The sequence below is a fragment of the Schistocerca gregaria genome, chromosome 7 (genome assembly GCF_023897955.1).
Source record: "Schistocerca gregaria isolate iqSchGreg1 chromosome 7, iqSchGreg1.2, whole genome shotgun sequence".
Classification (NCBI taxonomy): domain Eukaryota; kingdom Metazoa; phylum Arthropoda; class Insecta; order Orthoptera; family Acrididae; genus Schistocerca; species Schistocerca gregaria.
Genome location: NC_064926.1, coordinates 310,391,134 through 310,412,509, shown reverse-complemented (window position 1 = coordinate 310,412,509; position 21,376 = coordinate 310,391,134). Strand labels below are relative to the sequence as shown.

The 21,376-nt window shown below is 44.1% G+C and overlaps 1 protein-coding gene across 1 annotated transcript in view; it reads left to right on the top strand.

Annotated features, from left to right (window-relative positions):
- The window catches only part of LOC126282100 (thymidine phosphorylase-like), a 188,327-nt gene that overhangs the window by 8,829 nt on the left and 158,122 nt on the right, over window positions 1-21,376 (top strand). The window contains exon 2 of the mRNA XM_049981559.1: window positions 18,076-18,204. Within this exon, the coding sequence (XP_049837516.1) occupies window positions 18,087-18,204 (118 nt within the window). The 5' untranslated portion in view covers window positions 18,076-18,086. The remainder of the gene's footprint in view (window positions 1-18,075; window positions 18,205-21,376) is intronic.

Below are 21,376 nucleotides of genomic sequence, written 5' to 3'. Positions count from 1 at the left end.
AGCTTCGAATCCTGCCTCGGGCATGGATGTGTGTGCTGCCTTTGGGTTAGTTAGGTTTAAGTTGTTCTAATCTAGGGTACTGATGACCTCAGATGTTAAGTCCCACAGTGCTTAGAACCATTTGACCCATTTGAAGAGTATTTTGCCACTATTCCCTTCTTTTCCCTGATGGAGAAGGGTATGTAACTCATGAAAATGAATGTATTGGTCAGTAAAATTTAGATAGTTTACTTATGTGAAACTGAAGCCACGCAAAACTGATTTTACGCCTCATACAGGATTTTATGTCCCAAATAACTTTGCATGTGCTCCAGTACTAGAACATACGGTTCCCAGATTACAAGGGAGATATTTACAGCATATTTTTCCATGCTACGTCATTTTATGAACTCTGTTCCCGCCTCACACTAGATTTTACGTGTGTAATTTACGTGTACAAGTAGGGTAACTTTGAGCCTCCATTTCCTGGAAACCGATAAAGATATCAAGAAAATATTCAAGGTAGTTCGAGATCGGGATCTTAGGTATTCTGCAACATAGTAAGTACGTTTGCTGTCGTTTCGGACACTTTGGGTGTTTATGACAGTATGTTATCAGTCACGTCTTTCAGTGGTCTTTAAGTTGAGGTTTCTGGTACTCCAGCTGTTTGTGTGTGTGTGTGTGTGTGTGTGTGTGTGTGTGTGTGTGTGTGATGCCATCTAGCAGTTATATTTATTTGCCTTCAGAATTCATACGTCCTGTAAAGCCGTACAGCGCCTGATCAAAGACCGATTAGTAATTACAGAGGGGCGTGATTTGTTTTAACGCGATCACTTCAACTGTAATCATACGATGCTCGCTTAGCAGCTATGTTGCCCAAATACCGGATATACTTTTGATTAAACTGCATCCCCAAGATATATAATAATTAAAAATAGCGACAAATACTGGACATTGTGTCAGTCGTTGGGAGGGATGTGAAAGTTATATTGTTCTTGAAGAATCATGATTGCCAAGGTCGCTAGTAATTCTTTTTATTGCCATTACCGATTTCGAAAAATCTACGCTGCCATCATCGAATCTTGCAACATTACTATTGTTCTTAATAGTTCACTCTGTATTCACGAAGATGCGAAGCTAGTTATTTTTGCTGATGATACAAGTGAAGTAATCACACCTAACAAACAAGAATTAGCTGATTATATTGTAAACTTTTCAAAATACGTTGTGGTCCCAGCGGAGGTTCGAATCCTCCCTCGGGCATGGGTGTGTGTGTTTGTCCTCAGGATAGTTAAGTAGTGTGTAAGCTTAGGGACTGATGACCTTAGCATTTAAGTCCAATAAGATTTCACACACATTTGAATTTGAATAAAATCCAAAATACGTTGTGCCGAAAACTACTCGCACTAGAATCATGCAGCAAACGCCACTGCCATGCTAATTTACTCTAGTCTTAGTTTGTTAATGTCAGTAGGCATTGTTCTATTTAAGAAATTATATGTTTGCACAAATAATACACCTTCTAAGTATTATTACAAGCTGTTTATTGGCTAACCTTTGAGCCTCTGACTGCCAATTCATTCTTGAAGGCAGCACATCGGTGGCATACGAAACAGTCTTGAACAGCACTGGTCAAAATTTCAGACACTGTGATTTGAAATACAAATCGCAAACCGTCTCTGCTTCACGCGTAAATATGAAACAAACTGACTGCGGCGTCCACTTCGTCGCATCGCACTTCACATCGCGTGTGAGCTCACGTAGCACCATTCAGCCGCTGTCGACTGTTTGGCATTTTCGCTGCCGCGGCTGTGGCAACGCAAGCCGAAAGGCAGTATCAGTGCGCCTGTCAAATTGCACTTCTTTAATGTCTCTGAATGCATCACTCTGCCGAGCAGTTTGCGAGTCGCTTTAGTTCTGCTGTCGCTCTACTGCAGATGCGACCTTGGAAAGTTTTGCATCCATCTACATTAAACAAGTCCCATTGTACAGGCGCAGGGATACTACCACGTGAATCTTGTCGCCACACGGCGGACTACAATCACACCTGAGGATGACACCTAACTTTGTCTTCCGAGCAGCGTCCAATTCTGTCTACCTCTCACGATGCCGACTTGGTACTTCTCTCTGTCACTCCTTTCACTTATTTCTTTATCTTTAATTTACTGCTACTACAGCGTCCAATTCCGTCTATCTCTCACCATATCGACTTGACACATCTCTCTGTACTCCTTTCAGTTATTTCTTTATTTTTCATTTAGTGATATTGCTCGTGTTCCCCCTCCCCAGCCAACCCATCTTCACCGTCTACTTTGAGGAAAATTAAAATAATGTTGTGATTTCTTACAAATGTTTCTCAATCATCCTGAAGTCTTCCAGAATTTGCACACGATCCTGTATCAGTTAGCGCATAATCATACCGATAGTGAAATCGACCCTACCTTTTCTGAGGGCAGAATCTTTCTATTTCTTTTATACTTTGGTGATGAGCATAACAGCAGTTAAAGATCATGCAGGACCTGGGCCTTAGCACAGGTGAACCGCTGTATTCTGCAATATTTATAGCTTGTCCACAACAACCTGAACAACTGCTCGTTTTGGAGCGACTGAATACGGTGGAAATTGGTTGACTTCGGACAGTGGACATCAGCAGAATTGTTTTCAGAGGTGGGTTGTCTGGCTCCTAAAATAATCATTTTTTTATTTAAGTGAGTCGTTAGGTTTCGAGACATGTCATACCATAAGAACTAAATGTTATAGGTGACATTAAAAGTCTCTATATCCTAAAGAATATGTATATGAATAGGGACGGATGGCCTTTGTAGTCTGGCCCCTTCAACCCCCAAAAACCAACCAACCAAAAGTACACTCCTGGAAATTGAAATAAGAACACCGTGAATTCATTGTCCCAGGAAGGGGAAACTTTATTGACACATTCCTGGGGTCAGATACATCACATGATCACACTGACAGAACCACACGCACATAGACACAGGCAACAGAGCATGCACAATGTCACACTAGTACAGTGTATATCCACCTTTCGCAGCAATGCAGGCTGCTATTCTCCCATGGAGACGATCGTAGAGATGCTGGATGTAGTCCTGTGGAACGGCTTGCCATGCCATTTCCACCTGGCGCCTCAGTTGGACCAGCGTTCGTGCTGGACGTGCAGACCGCGTGAGACGACGCTACATCCAGTCCCAAACATGCTCAATGGGGGACAGATCCGGATATATTGCTGGCCAGGGTAGTTGACTTACACCTTCTAGATCACGTTTGGTGGCACGGGATACATGCGGACGTGCATTGTCCTGTTGGAACAGCAAGTTCTAGGAATGGTAGAACGATGGATTCGATGACGGTTTGGATGTATCGTGCACTATTCAGTGTCCCCTCGACGATCACCAGAGGTGTACGGCCAGTGTAGGAGATCGCTCCCCACACCATGATGCCGGGTGTTGGCCCTGTGTGCCTCGGTAGTATGCAGTCCTGATTGTGGCGCTCACCTGCACGGCACCAAACACGCATACGACCATCATTGGCACCAAGGCAGAAGCGACTCTCATCGCTGAAGACGACACGTCTCCATTCGTCCCTCCATTCACCCTTGTCGCGACACCACTGGAGGCGGGCTGAACGATGTTGGGGCGTGAGCGGAGGACGGCCTAACGGTGTGCGGGTCCGTAGCCCAGCTTCATGGAGACGTTTGCGAATGGTCCTCGCCGATACCCCAGGAGCAACAGTGTCCCTAATTTGCTGGGAAGTGGCGGTGCGGTCCCCTACGCCACTGCGTAGGATCCTACGGTCTTGGCGTGCATCCGTGCGTCGCTGCGGTCCGGTCCCAGGTCGACGGGCACGTGCACCTTCCGCCGACCATTGGCGACAACATCGATGTACTGTGGAGACCTCACGCCCCACGTGTTGAGCAATTCGGCGGTACGTCCACCCGGCCTCCCGCATGCCCACTATACGCCCTCGCTCAAAGTCCGTCAACTGCACATACGGTTCACGTCCACGCTGTCGCGGCATGCTACCAGTGTTAAAGACTGCGATGGAGCTCCGTATGCCACGGCAAACTGGCTGACACTGACGGCGGCGGTGCACAAATGTTGCGCAGCTAGCGCCATTCGACGGCCAACACCGCGGTTCCTGGTGTGTCTGCTGTGCCGTGCGTGTGATCATTGCTTGTACAGCCCTCTCGCAGTGTCCGGAGCAAGTATGGCGGGTCTGACACACCGGTGTCAATGTGTTCTTTTTTCCATTTCCAGGAGTGTATATGAATAAAACTGTGCCCATGACTTCAGGGGGCGGGAGGAGGCACGTTCCGTCTCTTAACATCCCGTCCTTTCAGGTGCCCTTTAAGTGTTTTGTGCCCTGTCGCTGCCAACTTTGATCATCTAGTAATACAGTACTTACGTGTGCCGGAACCGTAAGAGAGTTGCAGCGTTGTCCTGTCCTGACAAACCAGAAAGCATGTGTGTAGTGCCAGCACTGCTTGAGCAAATTTCAGCTTGTTCTCCCTTTAGTATTATTCTACTTCCATACAACGTTAGAAAGTAACGTAAAAAAATTTTCAATAATTTTTAAAAAGTAACTGATGCTACGCATCTTGATTTTCGAAGCATCATCCCAGCAACATATGAACATGACTGAAGACACTAAAACTAGCTTTCACAATTGTCTCTTATTAGCTGCATTTACACATCAAAGAAAGATCATAAAGTCTCGGTCCGGTTATCCAGTCCTCAATTTCTCCCTCCATCTACCTACATTCTCCAGTGCACCAACGATACTGTCTTCGCAGCTATGTGACGCACCCTCCACAAATATCGATAATCGCTTCAACTGAATCTCAACCAGTTATCCTCCTCAAGATTAATCCTTCCAAGAATTGTCACCTCTCGCTCCAGTAACTTGTACCTCACTATGTACAACCAGCCAATTTAGAAACACAGTGAAAACTACTAACTAGCTGAACGTGAGGACCACATTGGTTCACACGAATACTATCTTGACCTAATCCATCCTCTCCTACGTTTGTGTATCCTGGATGTCTCCTACACCCAGTTTCCATCTGCCTCCCACTTCCCCCAGAGTACTGCATTATATTTCGGGTTCCAAATCTGTTTAGTCTCCCCTACTCGAATACTAACTCGTAAAATTTCTCTACTTACTCATCCACATTGAACATCTCCTTACATCCAATACACATTAAAACTTCAAGTAGCTTACACCTCCTTCCCCCTTCTTACCAATCATGACATGATAACGAACCAGTGCCAAGCCTCCCACGACACTACAACTACACACCCTTCATATTCTCTCCCAGTACCTTCGCATCCCCCCCCCCCCCCCCGTCTCCTCTCGCAACCAGAGCCTAGCCTCAGCACTAACCACCAAATCCAATATCTCCCACACCCCATCTTCCACAACAGACATCCCCACATACTAACCCACCAGCTCCATTACTACCTCATTATTTAGAGTGCCATTTGAACTCCCTAGCCCTTTTTAATCCTTTTCCAGCGCAGATCCTACAGTTTAGTGCAGCTAATTGTGGAGGTTCGTTTTTATCATAAATAGTACCAGAACTTTAACACTTTTAAAAGAAAAAATCATAATTACAATCCGTATGTCCTTTACATTTTATCATGTCAACTTCTTAAAACTGTGTTTGTGTAAGGCTATAACTTCTGGTGGCTGCAGAGCAGCAACGTACTTTTGCCACCGAGAGAGAGTAAAACAGGATCCGTATTTGGTGGGACAGCGGTTAAAACCCCTCTTTGACCATTTTGTTTTGCGTTTCCCACAAATCGATAAATGCCTGAATTGTTTCTTTGCAAAGGATACGGCTGATTTCCTTCCCATTTCCAAGTTTGTGATCCGTCGCTAATAACCTCATAGGGGGCGGACGCAAAATCCTAATCTTCCTTACTTCCATTTTCATTTGACACTTATCGACAAAATGTTGTTGTCTTCTGTCACGTTTAAAGTACCTGTTCTCACACGTCGACAAAAAAGGCGAGAATTGCAACGTCTCTATTTCAGATGGAATTGACTGTATAGGTGTTGTGTAGTGTATCGCTTAAGGCTTTCTTAGGGCCACCCCCAAACGCAACGATTGTGAGGTATGAATTTAAATGAGATACCTAACGTAGTTTGTGATTTGTTTTGTTTTAGGTTGCGTGAGATAGGAATGATTACCAGTCCTTGACATCAAGCGCTATTTCCAACCAACTGGTTACAGAAATATAATTTGTTAGCATGTAGCCGAAGGACTGCGACATGAACTACGAGCTTCTAAGAGCGAAGTCGACTTCCATCATTTGTGGCGTTAAGAAAACTGTAGCTTGTAGCTGAAAAAAAAAAACCACCGGAACTTCTGTTAAAGAGACTTAAAAAATTTTGCTTCATGCTACCACATACTTCCATGAATGCTTCGCTTGTGACTAACCATAAGTAAATACCCCTTTTTGATGGATGGTGTCTATTATTCGTTGAGTACTAACATTCATGGCCACAATTTTGGTCTATACAATCTTAAGCCAAACCTTGTGGTCCGAGCGTTACCAATGAAAAATAACCCGACAAAACGTCGCATTTTAGACCAGTTTTCGAATCAGCATCCTGTAACGTAGCATATAAACTTTGCTATTTAATTGTATACAATTTTACTGTACAATTGTATGATTTATTGAACTGCACTTAAGCACTAGGTTGTAGTGTACTTATTACTACCAAAAGATCTTTGTCAAAAGACTTTCGTATTTTTTAATGTATTTGTTTACTTTATTTCTGAATTTCCCCCTAAACGCACTTGGTGGTTGCCTGGCAAATAAATAAATAAATTAATTAATTAAAAAATTCTATCTTAGTTTAGAAATAAATCCGCTTGCCACAAAATCAACTGACTCCAAACTGTTATAATTCAGTTAAAAGTCTAGCGCATTTTGCACAAGGTAGGCACGGTTTGTCACGATGAGTTCAGGCAGAAGCTGTCAGGAACGGCTTGCCTCGGATTGTGACTGATGTTGAGTGGGAGGAGCTGTGCGGCGAAGGGAACGCCAACTCCTCTCGCAGTGCTCACACCATTACTGGAGATGACACACGCGGAAATAGTGGCAGTGCTAGGAGACAAATAAACACCTTCCAGCTAGTGCCGATTTTCCTCACTGCTCGCAGCACCAGAGTGTCAGCTTGGGTATACGTTAATGGCGGAGTTGTACGACTTCCTTTTAGTGGCAGGGACTATTAACACTATAGTGGTACTTACTATCTTTGACCCGATGTGGCAGACGCCATATTCATTTTCGTGTATTTATCTGTTTTTTACTATAACTTGCAGCAAGCGCTTCAAGGCTGCAGCACATTGAAGAGTTATCACAAATACGTCACTGTTATCATTAAATTTCGAGTAATGATGCACTGCCAATGTAAGCTTTCAATAAATAGTATGATAACCGAAACAAAAGACACACATCGCGCGATTCAACGTAACGAATAGTATTGTGCCCCACAATATCCTGGTTTCTTTTTTCGTCTTAGCGTTGTAAACGCTTACTGGGTCTGTTTTGTGAGTGTAATACAAGTATGCTCAGCAATGCGCGATATTATTTACATTTCCACATCATTAGAAAACAAAAGATGAATAAGTATTTGGCTTCCAGAATGAAATTTTCACTCTGCAGCGGAGTGTGCGCTGATATGAAACTTCCTGGCAGATTATAACTGTGTGCCCGACCGAGACTCGAACTCGGGACCTTTGCCTTTCGCGGGCAAGTGCTCTACCATCTGAGCTACAGAAGCACGACTCACACCCGGTACTCACAGCTTTACTTCTGCCAGTTCTGCAAGGTTCGCAGGAGAGCTTCTGTAAAGTTTGGAAGGTAGGAGACGGATACTGGCAGAAGTAAAGCTGTGAGTACCGGGTGTGAGTCGTGCTTCGGTAGCTCAGATGGTAGAGCACTTGCCCGCGAAAGGCAAAGGTCCTGAGTTCGAGTCTCGGTCGGGCACACAGTTTTAATCTGCCAGGAAGTTTCAAGTATTTGGCTGTTTATTTCTAAATATAAGGCGATCTTCGAATGTGAGATTTGGCAGGACCTTTAAGCTTAAAGTACTGTGAGTAAAGTGAGGAGCAATAACATTCACATTCTTCGATGTTACAAATATTACGCTGTTTATTTCCTACCTTACGCAAAGATCATGAAGAGACAGATACTTCACAATTTACAACCAACGGCACTGCAGTTGGTATATTTCTGCAAAGCGAATGAAGAGACGGGTACTTCACATGTTATAACCAATGGCACATCCAGTTTGTACATTTCTACCACTAACGATATGTACTGGTTTGTCGTGCATGAATTATAGATGTTGCCAAATGAAGTTCCTCATATTTAGCTGAGCGCCATTTGTTATTTGAGGCGAGGAAGAGCAGAGTTAGAGAAGAGAATGCAGACTTAATTCGCATCAACTGTCCCACGAAAAACTCTGCCTAATAGCCACGTAGAGTAATTGAATCTGCATCATTTATGGTTATAAGAGGGCCCATACGACAGTAGTAAATCAGAGATACATTATTTCATTTTGTATGTTTGTGATGCTGGCCTCTTTGTGGTTAAGGCTCCTATATTGCTACCTAGCGAGTGTGTAAATACAGTCTTGCTAATAACTTTCATTTAGGTACAAACCAATCGTGCTACAATGTCTACATACACTATGTGATCAAAAGTATCCGGACAAGTGGCTGAAAATGACTTACAAGTTCGTGGCGCCCTCCATCAGTTATGCTGGAATTCAATATAGTGTAGGCCCAGCCTTAGCCTTGATGACAGCTTCCACTCCTGCAAGAATACGTTCATTCAGATGCTGGAAGGTTTCTTGGATAATGACAGCCCATTCTTTACGGATTGCTGCACTGAGGAGAGGTATCGATGTCGGTCGGTGAGGCCTGGCACGAAGTCGGCGTTGCAAAACATTCCAAACGTAGGATTCAGGTCACGCCTTTGTGCAGGCCAGTCCATTACAGGGATGTTATTGTCGTGTATTTACTCCGCCACAGGCCGTGCATTATGGACAGGTGCTCGATCGTGTTGAAATATGCAATCGCCATCCCCGAATTGCTCTCCAACAGTGGGATTCAAGAAGGTGCTTGAAACATCAATGTAGGCCTGTGCCGTAATAGTGCCACTCAAAATAAGAAGAGGTGTAGTGCCCCTCCATGAAAAACACGACCACACCATAACACCTCCGCCCCCGAATTTTACTGTTGGCAGTACGCACGCTGGCAGATGACGTTCACCGGGCATTCACCATACCCACACCCTGCCATCGGATCGCCGCATTGTGTTCCCCGTGATTCGTCACTCCGCACAACGTTTCACACTGTTCAATCGTCCAATGTTTACACTCCTTACACCAAGTGAGGCGTCGTTTGTCATTTACCGTCGTAATGTGTGGCTTATTAGCAGCCGCTCGGCCTTGAAATCCAAGTTACCTCACCTGCCGCCTAAATGTCATAGTACTTGCAGTCGATCGTGATGCGGTTTGGAATTCCTGTGTGATGGTCTGGATAGATGTCTGCTTATTATACATTACGACCTCCTTCACCTGTCGGCGGCCTCTGTCAGTTAACAGACAAGGTCGGTCTGTACGCTTTTGTGCTTCACGTTTCCACTTCACTATGACGTCGGAACCAGTGGACCTGAGGATGTTTAGGAGTGTGGAAATCTCGCGTACAGACGTGTGACACAAGTGACACCCAATCACCTGTTCCGTGAGTTCCGCGAAGTGCCCCATTCTGCTCGCTCACGATGTCTAAAGGCTACTGAGGTCGCTGATATGGAGTATCTGGGAGTAGGTGGCAGCACAATGCACCTAATATGAAAAACGTATGTTTTTGTGAGTGTCCGGATACTTTTGATCACATAGTGAAGCACTGGAAATAACAGCTACCTTCATATATACTAGTAATTACTGGGAGTAAAAATTTGTTGTGATAAACTGAATACATTTCAAAAATGTATTACTGAATTCAAATTGTAATTAGTTTACCATCCTATACGTTCCAAGTGGTTGACTGCTGTGTTAAAAGAAGATTCACAGGTTGCAATACAGAACACTTTATTCCACAAGTCCACAATGATGTTTGTCCGAGAAACAACAACTAAAAGATCGTTTGTGATTTCTTGAGAATAACGAAAACACCAGATCCGAGGGAAGTGTCACCCCTTATGGTATAGGGCGGCGCCCGTGAGGGACCAGGCCGCATGGAGTAACGTAGCGGCAAGACATCAGTGAGAACCCTAGCAAAGCGTCCTGGCTCGGCGAGTTCTGTTTGATGAGTGAGTGTAGCCAGCTCCTGGCTCAGAAGTGCGAGACTAACTGAAGTGGCTTACTGCAGGCTGTGCTTCGCGGAAGTACGTTTGCGACTATGTGATGTGCGGACTGTGCTTACTCTTCCATAACTGGTGCCCCCCAGGGCAGCCTGTAACAAATATTTGATATAGGACTGTGTCGTGAGATGTCATGACCATATTGCATGAATACACGGTTTCTGGAAGAGAAGCACTGGAGGGTGACGAGTAGGCGACCCTGAAGGTGGGAGACGTCGGACTGACAAAGGACGTACGCGGCCTGCTGCTGATACACACTAATCAGCCAGAACGTCATAAACAGCTACCTAGTAGCCGGTATGTTCAACTTTGACACGAATAACAGCGGCAAAGCGTCGCGGCATGGAAGCGATGACGCCTTTGAAGGTTTCTGGAGGGAGGCAGCACATCTGCATACACAAGAACTTCTAATTCCCGTAAATTACAGAGGAGGGGGTCAATTAAATCTGATGCGATGCACAATCATATCCCAAAAGTTTTCGATCGGGTTCAGATCTGGCGAGCGGGGCCAGCACTTCAGTTGGAATTCACCACTTTCTTCCTCAAACCACTCCATCACACTCCGTGCCTTGCGACATGGCGCTTTATCTTGTTGAAAAATGCCACTGCCGTCGAGAAACATGATCCTCACGAAGAGGTGTACGTGGTCTGCAATCAGTGCACGGTACTCCTTGGCTGTCATGGTGTCTTCCACGAGCTCCACTGGATGCCCACGTGAATCTTCCTCAGACAATAATGGAGCCGCTGCCAGCTTTTCTCCGCCCGACAGTACAGTTGTCAAGGTGCTGTTCCTCTGGAAAGATGGCGGATTCGCGTCCCCCCATCGGCATGATGAAGGAGGTATCGGGATTTATCAGACCATGCAACGCTCTGCCACTGCACTAGCGTCCAGTGCCAATGGTCATGCGCCCATTTCAGTCGTAGTTGCCGATGTCGTGATGTTAACATTGGCACATGCATGGGTGGCCGGTTGCGGAGGCCCATCGAGAGGAGTTGTTGCACTCTACCCATCATTACTGCCCAATAGTAGTTCCGCCACAGTTCGCCACCTGTCCTGTTTTACCAGTCTGCTCAGCCTACGAGTCTGACATCTGTAATGAAGGGTGGCCTCCCATTCCCACGACGTCTGGACGTTTCATCTCAATTTTGCCACGTGTTGAAGATACAAACTCTTTGAACATCTGGCATGCCGTGCAGTTTCAGAAACGCTCGTGCCGAGCCTCCAGGCCATCAGAATCTGTCCTCAGTCAAACTCAGATAGATTGTGTGCCTTCCCCAATCTACACACACACAGTACGCTCGCTGATACTATCTGCATCGCACGTGCGTCTCACTAGCAATTATTCCTCGCCAGGTGAGCTGCTGTCGCCTGGATGGGTTTATGTCGAAATTAGATCTCTGATCATAATGTACTGGCTGATCAGTGTACAATAACTAGCAAGTTGTAGTAATGCAAACTTTTGAAACCTAAAACTACAGGAGTAACTGTAATTGGCTTAAGACTGATGAGCTAATTTCTTCACAAATACGTAGCATTGCAAGTCGACTACAAGCTACAGTATGCACTCTGTGATCAAAAGTATCTGGAAATGTTTTAGTGTGGACATTGATATGGGGTGTGTCCCGCCTTCGCCTTCACCATGGCTTAAACTTTGCTGGACACACTTTCAATGAGGTGCAATTCATCTGTGGAGGAATGGCATCCCATTCTTCCTCAAGCGCCAAAACCACAGAAAGTAGTAATGTTGGACGCTGGGATCTGGACCGAAATGGACCTTCTAGCTTATCCCAAAGATGTTCCACTGGGTCCAGGTCTGGACTCTGGGCAGGTCAGTCCATTTCAAGAATGTTATTGTCTACTAGCTATTGCCTCAGAGATGCTGGTTTATGACAGGGTGCATTGTCATGCTGACACAATCATCGTCACCGAACTGTTCCTCTACGCCCGAATCACGAAAGGAGTCTCGCAAGCCATAACATCACTCTCTGTATGCTTCAATGTTGGCACTGCACGTGATGGCAGGCAATGTTCTCTAAGTATTAGTCAGACGCAAATCCTACGATCGGAAACAGCATACTTGATCACTCCAAATCACTCATTCCAGTTATCCATCGTCCAATGGCGTCGATCCTTACACCACTTCAAGCGTCGCTTAGTATTGACGACAGAAATATGTAGCTTTCGAGGAAGTGCTCGACCATTGTACCCCTTTCTATTTAACTCCCTACACAAAGTCATTGTGCTACCTTGACTGCTGATAGCAATTTGGAACCTACAAGTTACTTCAGTTGATTTCAAGCGATTTTCTGCAACCACCTTTTGCAATGCTTGTCAGTCCCTGTCCGTCAGTACCTAAGTCGTGGTTTAACTGTGGTCGTGTTTCCAGTTAACAGTCACATTTCCAACAGTCACTCTGGTAGCTTTAGAAAGGCTGAAATGTCGCTTTTAGTCAGGTGACGTCTAATAACTGCTCCACGTTCGAAGTCAAGAGTTCTCCTGAGCGACCCTTTCTGCTGTTATTGCTTTTCTGACACAGCAGACAACATGGTACTCCCCAATTCCTTTTACATTTGTGCGCCCACCTCTCGTGAAATCTACCTGTCGCTACCGAATTACCCAGCGGCGTTCGTATACTTTATATCGGACAGTGTATCTACATTATCTCACCACTGCCAGGGACGTGTCCCATGATGAGAAAGTCGTCACTTTGCCCCTTACCTACATCTTACCTCCTCTCCCGTTGCTTCGGCGACGGATGTAAGAACCGCGACACACATTATTCAAATCACGGGGTTTTTTAATAGGTGACCGAGGATAACATTTTGGACACACCGTTGCTCAGAAACGACACTAAAAGGCTTCATGAGGTATCATAAAAGGCGTGAATTAAACCACTCTTTCTCGTATGTCATTCATTTCCACAAGTTTCCTACTCGAAAACACCAGTTTGCAATGCTGCAGAACGAAGTTCTTGACAGCCTTACACACTGCTGAGACCCATGTAGAATTCAACACTTCTCTAAGGACATCCTGGAGGTGCAGTCCCATTTAACGTGAAGCCAGTTTTTACTGTGGTATACAGTGTGGAACCACCGGAGACCGTTCAGAATCATTTGAAGAAATCTGAACTTGTACTGAGGCTCGAAAGGGTGTTTATGCTTTTTCATGGCTACTTTTTCGCGACCTCCTCTTGTTGGACACTTTAAGTATGTCATTGTACAGAGACCCCCAATCATCGAGGCCTAGGCGCCGGCGGATAGGCGACCGTTTCGACATATCTCAGGTGAGTGGCGCAACGCCCCTGCACGTGTGTCTGCTGTAGACGTGTGAAATCTTAGAGGCGTCGAAATGGCTGGCTACGACTCGCTGTCTCTGTACTAGGATATTTTTAAAGTGATGAACAAAGATCCGCAGGTAACACCCGGGGGGGGTTGTCGAATTGGGTAGGGGGGGGGGGGGGAGGGTATCTTACATGGATCATTTTCCATTTTATTCATGCAAATGTCAATGTCACAGTAATCTTGCACACACCGCAGGAAGGTGCGAAAAAAGAGGGATAAGAAAGCCTGAACACCCTTTTCTGCTTCAGATCACATTCAGATTTCACTGAATGGTTTCGAGCAGTTAGTAGTCTTTCCAGTCGGTTTATCAGAGAAAAGAAAATTGTGGTCACGCAACACCGCGAAGGAATAAGATCACATTCAATGGGGTTGCAGCCCCACGATGTTTTTAGAGAAGGGTTGAATCACCTGGGAGTTGTCAAGAACTGTTGCACATCTCACTACCTACTGTCATTTTCGACTAGGCCTTTTCGTGTCATTTCTGTGCAGGAGTGCGTGCGAAATGTTTTCGTCGACCACCGTAAAGGAATTCGAACTATTTCGTTGCTGGGCGTCGGAGTTCTCACGTTCGTACCAAAGGCGTCAAGAAAACAGGTGGGATATAGGTAAGGGGAGGTATGACGACCTTCCCATCGCGTTACACTTTCAGTTTTAAAAAGTGACCCTTTAATTTCTTTGCGCTTGTATGTATCTACTCCCCTGAACAGAAACTAGTGCCAACACGATACGTCTTTCTGTTTTAAGCACAATAATGTAAAATAATAATGGTCGTTGTGGGTTTATGGATTGACGAAGGCCATCATCAAATTCAACAATACAGAAAGAATTTCTTGTGACTGACATCATCTAAATCGCTTAATATATTTCTTAATTTATTACGTCGTTTCAAATACTGTCATCACCAGACGAAAACTTTGAACTTGTAAAACAAGATTCGGTGTCAATATCAATAAAACCTGTGCCTAATCGAAGCTTCGACCCTTATAAATACTTTTTTTAAGTATTTGTTTATTTGATTCGTGAATTTCTACCCTGATTATTCACATCTTTTATTGATACTGACGCCATACCCCGATCTGATGAAACGACGTAGTAAATAAAGATATATATTAAGCGATCTAAACGGTTTTATTTGCAAAATAATTATACTACTTGCGAATCCATATTGGATATTTACTTTCTTTGTTATCAAATGGGAAAATAAAAAGATAAATTTCAAATACACGCCCAAAGACAGTGAAGTTTTGTCAGTTCTCTTTGTTATTAATGTAATGTAAAATCAAAGCACAAATTTTTTCTCCACAGACAGAATTCTCCCTCTCTCTCTCTCTCTCTCTCTCTCTCTCTCTCTCTCTCTCTATATATATATATATATATATATATATATATATATATATATATATATATAGAGAGAGAGAGAGAGAGAGAGAGAGTTTCAAAAATGACCGGTATATTTGAAACGGCAATACAAACTAAACGAGCAGCGATAAAAATACACCGTTTGTTGCAATATGTTTGGGACAACAGTACATTTTCAGGCAGACAAACTTTCGAAATTACAGTAGTTACAATTGCCAACAACAGATGGCGCTGCGGTCTGGGAAACTATATTTTCCACATATCTACCATGCGTAGCAATAATATGGCGTAGTCTCTGAATGAAATTACCCGAAACCTTTGACAACGTGTCGGGCGGAATGGCTTCACATGCAGATGAGATGTACTGCTTCAGCTGTTCAATTGTTTCTGGATTCTGGCGGTACACCTGGTCTTTCAAGTGTCCCCACAGAAAGAAGTCACAGGGGTTCTTGTCTGGCGAATAGGGAGGCCAATCCACGCCGCCTCCTGTATGTTTCGGATAACCCAAAGCAATCACACGATCATCGAAATATTCATTCAGGAAATTAAACGCGTCGGCCGTGCGATGTGGCCGGACACCATCTTGCATAAACCACGAGGCGTTCGCAGTGTCGTCTAAGGCAGTTTGTACCGCCACAAATTCACGAAGAATGTCCAAATAGCGTGATGCAGTAATCGTTTCGGATCTGAAAAATGGGCCAATGATTCCTTTGGAAGAAATGGCTGCCCAGACCAGTACTTTTTGAGGATGCAGGGACGATGGGACTGCAACATGGGGCTTTTCGGTTCCCCATATGCGCCAGTTCTGTTTATTGACGAAGCCGTCCAGGTAAAAATAAGCTTCGTCAGTAAACCAAATGCTGCCCACATGCATATCGCCGTCATCAATCCTGTGCACTATATCGTTAGCGAATGTCTCTCGTGCAGCAATGGTAGCAGCACTGAGGGGTTGCCGCGTTTGAATTTTGTATGGATAGAGGTGTAAACTCTGGCGCATGAGATGATACGTGGACGTTGGCGTCATTTGGACCGCAGCTACAACACGGCGAACGGAAACCCGAGGCCGCTGTGGGATCACCTGCTGCACTAGCTGCGCGTTGCCCTCTGTGGTTGCCGTACGCGGTCGCCCTACCTTTCCAGCACGTTCATCCGTCACGTTCCCAGTCCGTTGAAATTTTTCAAACAGATCCTTTATTGTATCGCTTTTCGGTCCTTTGGTTACATTAAACCTCCGTTGAAAACTTCGTCTTGTTGCAACAACACTGTGTTCTAGGCGGTGGAATTCCAACACCAGAAAAATCCTCTGTTCTAAGGAATAAACCATGTTGTCCACAGCACACCTGCACGTCGTGAACAGCACACGCTTACAGCAGAAAGACGACGTACAGAATGGCGCACCCACAGACTGCGTTGTCTTCTATATCTTTCACATCACCTGCAGCGCCATCTGTTGTTGAAAATTGTAACTACTGTAATTTCGAAAGTTTGTCCGCCTGAAAATGTACTGTTGTCCCAAGGATATTGCAAGAAACGGTGTATTTCTATCGCTGCTCGTTTAGTTTTTATTGCCGTTTCAAATGTACCGGTCATTTTTGAAACACCCTATATATATATATATATATATATATATATATATATATATATATATATATATATATATATATATAGAGAGAGAGAGAGAGAGAGAGAGAGAGAGAGAGGTGGGATATATATATAGTATAATGTATATGTGTAACACAATAGCCGTTGTGGCGGGAGCTCGTGACACAAACACACAAACAATAATAATGGCTGAAAACTGTATAGGGAATTAGAAAAGGCTTAGGGGGAAGTGCGGCAGTATCGGCCACTATTAGTTCTAGCATTTCTACGGTAGATCGCTCAGATTTAACAATTGCAGCCGATACATGGCTCGTCCATGAGCATACCAACATAGCGTCAATTCAGTGTCGAAGCGTGTTCGCCAACATTATGAATAAGGCCAAACGCACACGCATCGATTTTTATTGTAAGTAAAAATATTGCACGATTAAATTCCTTTAGAGGAACAAAGGCGAGCATAGGAACTTCTTTGTTCCACTAAAAGAATTTGATCGTACGATATATTTCCGTTCGGTAAAAATCGGTGCGTGTGCGCTAGGCCTAAATGTCAGTTTGGCGAATGACGCGTGCTACCTAGTTAAACTTCTGGATCTAGTTACGTCGATTCAAAGAGGGATATTCGAGTCATTGCTTTTGGTACGTTTTCTTCAATTACCTATCTATCGAATAGTGAAAGACTATCACCGCTAGACACCTGGGGGGGATAACTGATCAAGCGATAATTTATCAGTTATCGACCGGGGTTGAAAATTATTAAATTACTAAAATCACTATTAAGAAATAGAGTTTGGTGGTAGAAGGGTGAAAATTTAGGGTTGCGTGTATTTTGTAATGCCACATCATAAAAAAATAAAAATAAGAAGTTCTGTCCAAAAAAAAAGAATATTTTTTTGGGTTGGACCACCCTTATCACTACGGGTATGAAAAATAGATTATGACCGATTCTCAGACCTACCGAATATATACGTAAATTACATCAGAATCGATCGACCCGTTTCGGAGGAGTATGACATCTAACACTATGAAGCGTATTAACAGTCATTTACGAACTTTATATGTTATCTACATAAACAATCTTTTCGTTCTTAATAATAATAGAAAATATTATCCACATAAACAAAAAGAATACGTCTCGTTTGTATTTATTATTGTGCGTCTTCCAGACTTCCACTAACAGTGCAGATTTCTTAATGTATTTACAAAGTATGTCGGTGGGTGTGTTCATTTCATCAAAACAAGAAAAAAGACCCATATAAACACATGTACCTGAATCTGTCGTTATTGTGTTATTAATTAATCGGTAGTGTAACAATGACTTTGTGACCATTGACTGGAACTGAACGAAGAAATTCTCTACCATTTATCTATTTTTCAAGCAAAATATTTCCTCTTTCAGGAGAACTAAAGATGTTGACACTTCCTGACATCATCCGTAAGAAAAGAGACGGGGAGGAACTCTCCGATGAGGAGATAAAGGAGTTTCTAAACATGGCGGTCGATGGGAGAGCAGAAGACTGTCAAATAGGTATGTTATGAAATTGATTTATTCTTGCAGGTAAGTACAGCACACGCATTTTTCTTGGCTTCTGGACAGAGCTGTAGCGAGGGCGTGGCGAGTAGGCCCCTGTCAAGGGCCCAGGCACAGAGGGGAGCAAAAACTGGATAAAAAGAAAAAGAAAAATAAACAAGAAAGGTTGTTTAGGAATCATCTGGGAGAGGTGTATCAGTTCTGAACAACTCGTTTTCTTACCTTCTGTCTACGGTAAGAAGTATTTCCGCGCGACTGTAAACACGCACTGTTGGTAGAATGTCATATAAGAAGCATCGTGAATAAATGATTATTACCGAACACACCTCTATCGCTGATGTGGTTTATGTGGCAACAGTGCGTCTAGTTCACACAGTTACTGCCTACACCACTCGATCATGTTCACCCATGGACTTCTTGCTGCTACTTCACTACCTTTGTAGGATAACAAAGGTCGAGGAGCGGGCGTTGGCATAAAAACACAATTTGACCAAAGGCGTCCGATTTCTCGCCGACTAAGTACTGGAGTGAGACCGTTTGAGCTTAAGTGCCTCAAAGTATTTCATAGGATAATAAGTGGAAAGGACAACAGATATCACACACATCACACCATTTCTTTTGGCTTTAATCTTATACAAGCAAAACGCCCTATCTAAGACCTCTGTATCTTATCTTGCAGCCTATTTTGGTGCTAAATATAGCAGAGATATGATAAAGAGGAAGTAGTTAATGATACAGCTATTTTAAAGTTCCAGGTGAAGGAGCTCATTAAGAGCATTGACACAGTTTCTCATGTGGATATTTTGAAGGTTTCTTCAAAGCTTTGAGGATATTTATGACAATGTCCGTCACTACAGCATCATGTGAATTAGTACCAGCAAATTAATGATGATAAAACTACTTAAGGTCGAGAATGGACGCAGGCAAACAATGAACACAGCTGCTCAGCTGGACTTCAAAGATATAATCACCGAGTTTGCAAGGAAATGCCAAGTAAACTAAGAGTACAAGTAAAATTCGTGCAAAGAGATATTTTTTCAGCTCTTGGTTACAGTCCTTTTTCTTTTATTTTCAGTTATTAATTCATGCACTGTCAATAATATATGAGGAACCAACATGATCTTTTAAGTGTTGTACAACATACTAAAATTAATATACAGTATATGCCAAAAACAATAAGGTATACATTTTATTTTACTTTTGATTTTTTTGAAAGTTTATATAGCTTGTGAGTTATTTACTGGACTGGTACAGATAATTTGATATGGGAATATCTGATGGTTCAAATGGTTCAAATGGCTCTGAGCACTATGGGACTCAACTGCTGTGGTCATCAGTCCCCAAGAACTTAGAACTACTTAAACCTAACTAACCTAAGGACATCACACACATCCATGCCCGAGGCGGGATTCGAACCTGCGACTGTAGCACTCGCATGGTTCCGGAGTGCGCGCCTAGAACCGCGAGACCACCGCGGCCGGCGGGAATATCTGAACATACGGTTCATTAATGTTTTTTCAATGATACTCATTTTTCTTAAACCAACATAAAAATTATAAAATTTACTAAATCTGTGTAGAAAAAATTGCAGGAAGGGTAGTTTTATGGGGCAGGGCCACCTTGGGGGTTCTGCCAAGGACACAGGATATTTTCAGCATGTCTGTGTCTCTCGGTTACTCATAGCATGGGTCTTTTCGATTAATCGTATTAAAAGTGCAGAGGTGGGTTGAGGGGATCTGAGATCGGCCCACACGTAGACTGTCGCCTGGGGAAGAACGATTTAGAGGTAGGTAGCGCTATCTTGAGTGCTGGATTCCCTACCTATGAAACGGCAGGAGTCAGAAGATAATGAGCCAGTGAGCAATATTTTTCGTCCACATTAATGATGGACAAAACCATTTTTTCCAGGGATCAGATAAGAACCACTCACTCACAGGACTGAACAAGCACTTTTTGATTGCGCCAACAGAAGCATTTTTCCACTAGTTCCCTTCCTTTCACTGTTAGTGCAGGTTGTGCTGCTTTTACACTATTGTCCATTAAAATAGCTACACCACGAAGATGACGGGCTACACACGCGAAATTTAACCGACAGGAAGAAGATGCTGTGATATTCAAAGGATTAGCTTTTCAGAGCATTCACACCTACAACGTCCTGACATAAGGAAAGTTTCCAACCGATTTCTCATACACAAACAGCAGTTGATCGGCGTTGCCTGGTGAAACGTTGTTGTGATGCCTCGTGTAAGGGGGAGAAGTGCGTATCATCACGTTACCGACTTTGATAAAGGTCGGGTTGTAGCCTGCCGCGATTGCGATTTATCGTATGGCGACATTGCTGTTCGCGTTGGTCGAGATCCAATGACTGTTAGCAGAATATGGAATCGGTGGGTTCAGGAGGGTAATATGGAACGACGTGCTGGATCCCAACGGCTTCGTGTCACTACCAGCCACGTCTCGATCCCTGAGTCAACAGATGGGGACGTTTGCAAGACAACAACCATCTGCACGAACAATTCTACGATATTTGCAGCAGCATGGACTATCAGCTCGGAGACCATGACTGCGGTTACCCCTGACGCTGCATCACAGACAGGAGCGCCTGCGATGGTATATTCAGCTACGAATCTGGGTGCACGAATGGCAAAACGTCATTTGTTCGGATGAATCCAGGTTCTGTTTACAGCATCATGATGGTCGCATCCGTGTTTGGCGACATCGCGGTGAACGCACATTGGAAGCGTGTATTCGTCATCGCCATACTAGCGTATCACCCGGCGTGATGGTATGGGGTGCCATTGGTTACACGTCTCGGTCACCTCTTGTTCGCACTGACCGCACTTTGAACATTGGACGTTACATTTCAGATATGTTACGACCCGTAGCTCTACCCATCATTCGATCCCTGCGAAACCCTACATTTCAGCAGGATAATGCACGACCGCATGTTGCAGGTCCTGTACGGGCCTGCCTGGACACAGAAAATTTTCGACTGCTGCCCTGGCCAGCACATTCTCCAGATCTCTCACCAACTGAAAACGTCTGGTCAATGGTGGCCGAGCAACTGGCTCGTCACAATACGCAAGTCACTACGCTTGATGAACTGTAGTATCGTGTTGAAGCTGCGTGGGCTGCTGTACCTGTACACGCCATCCAAGCTCTGTTTGAC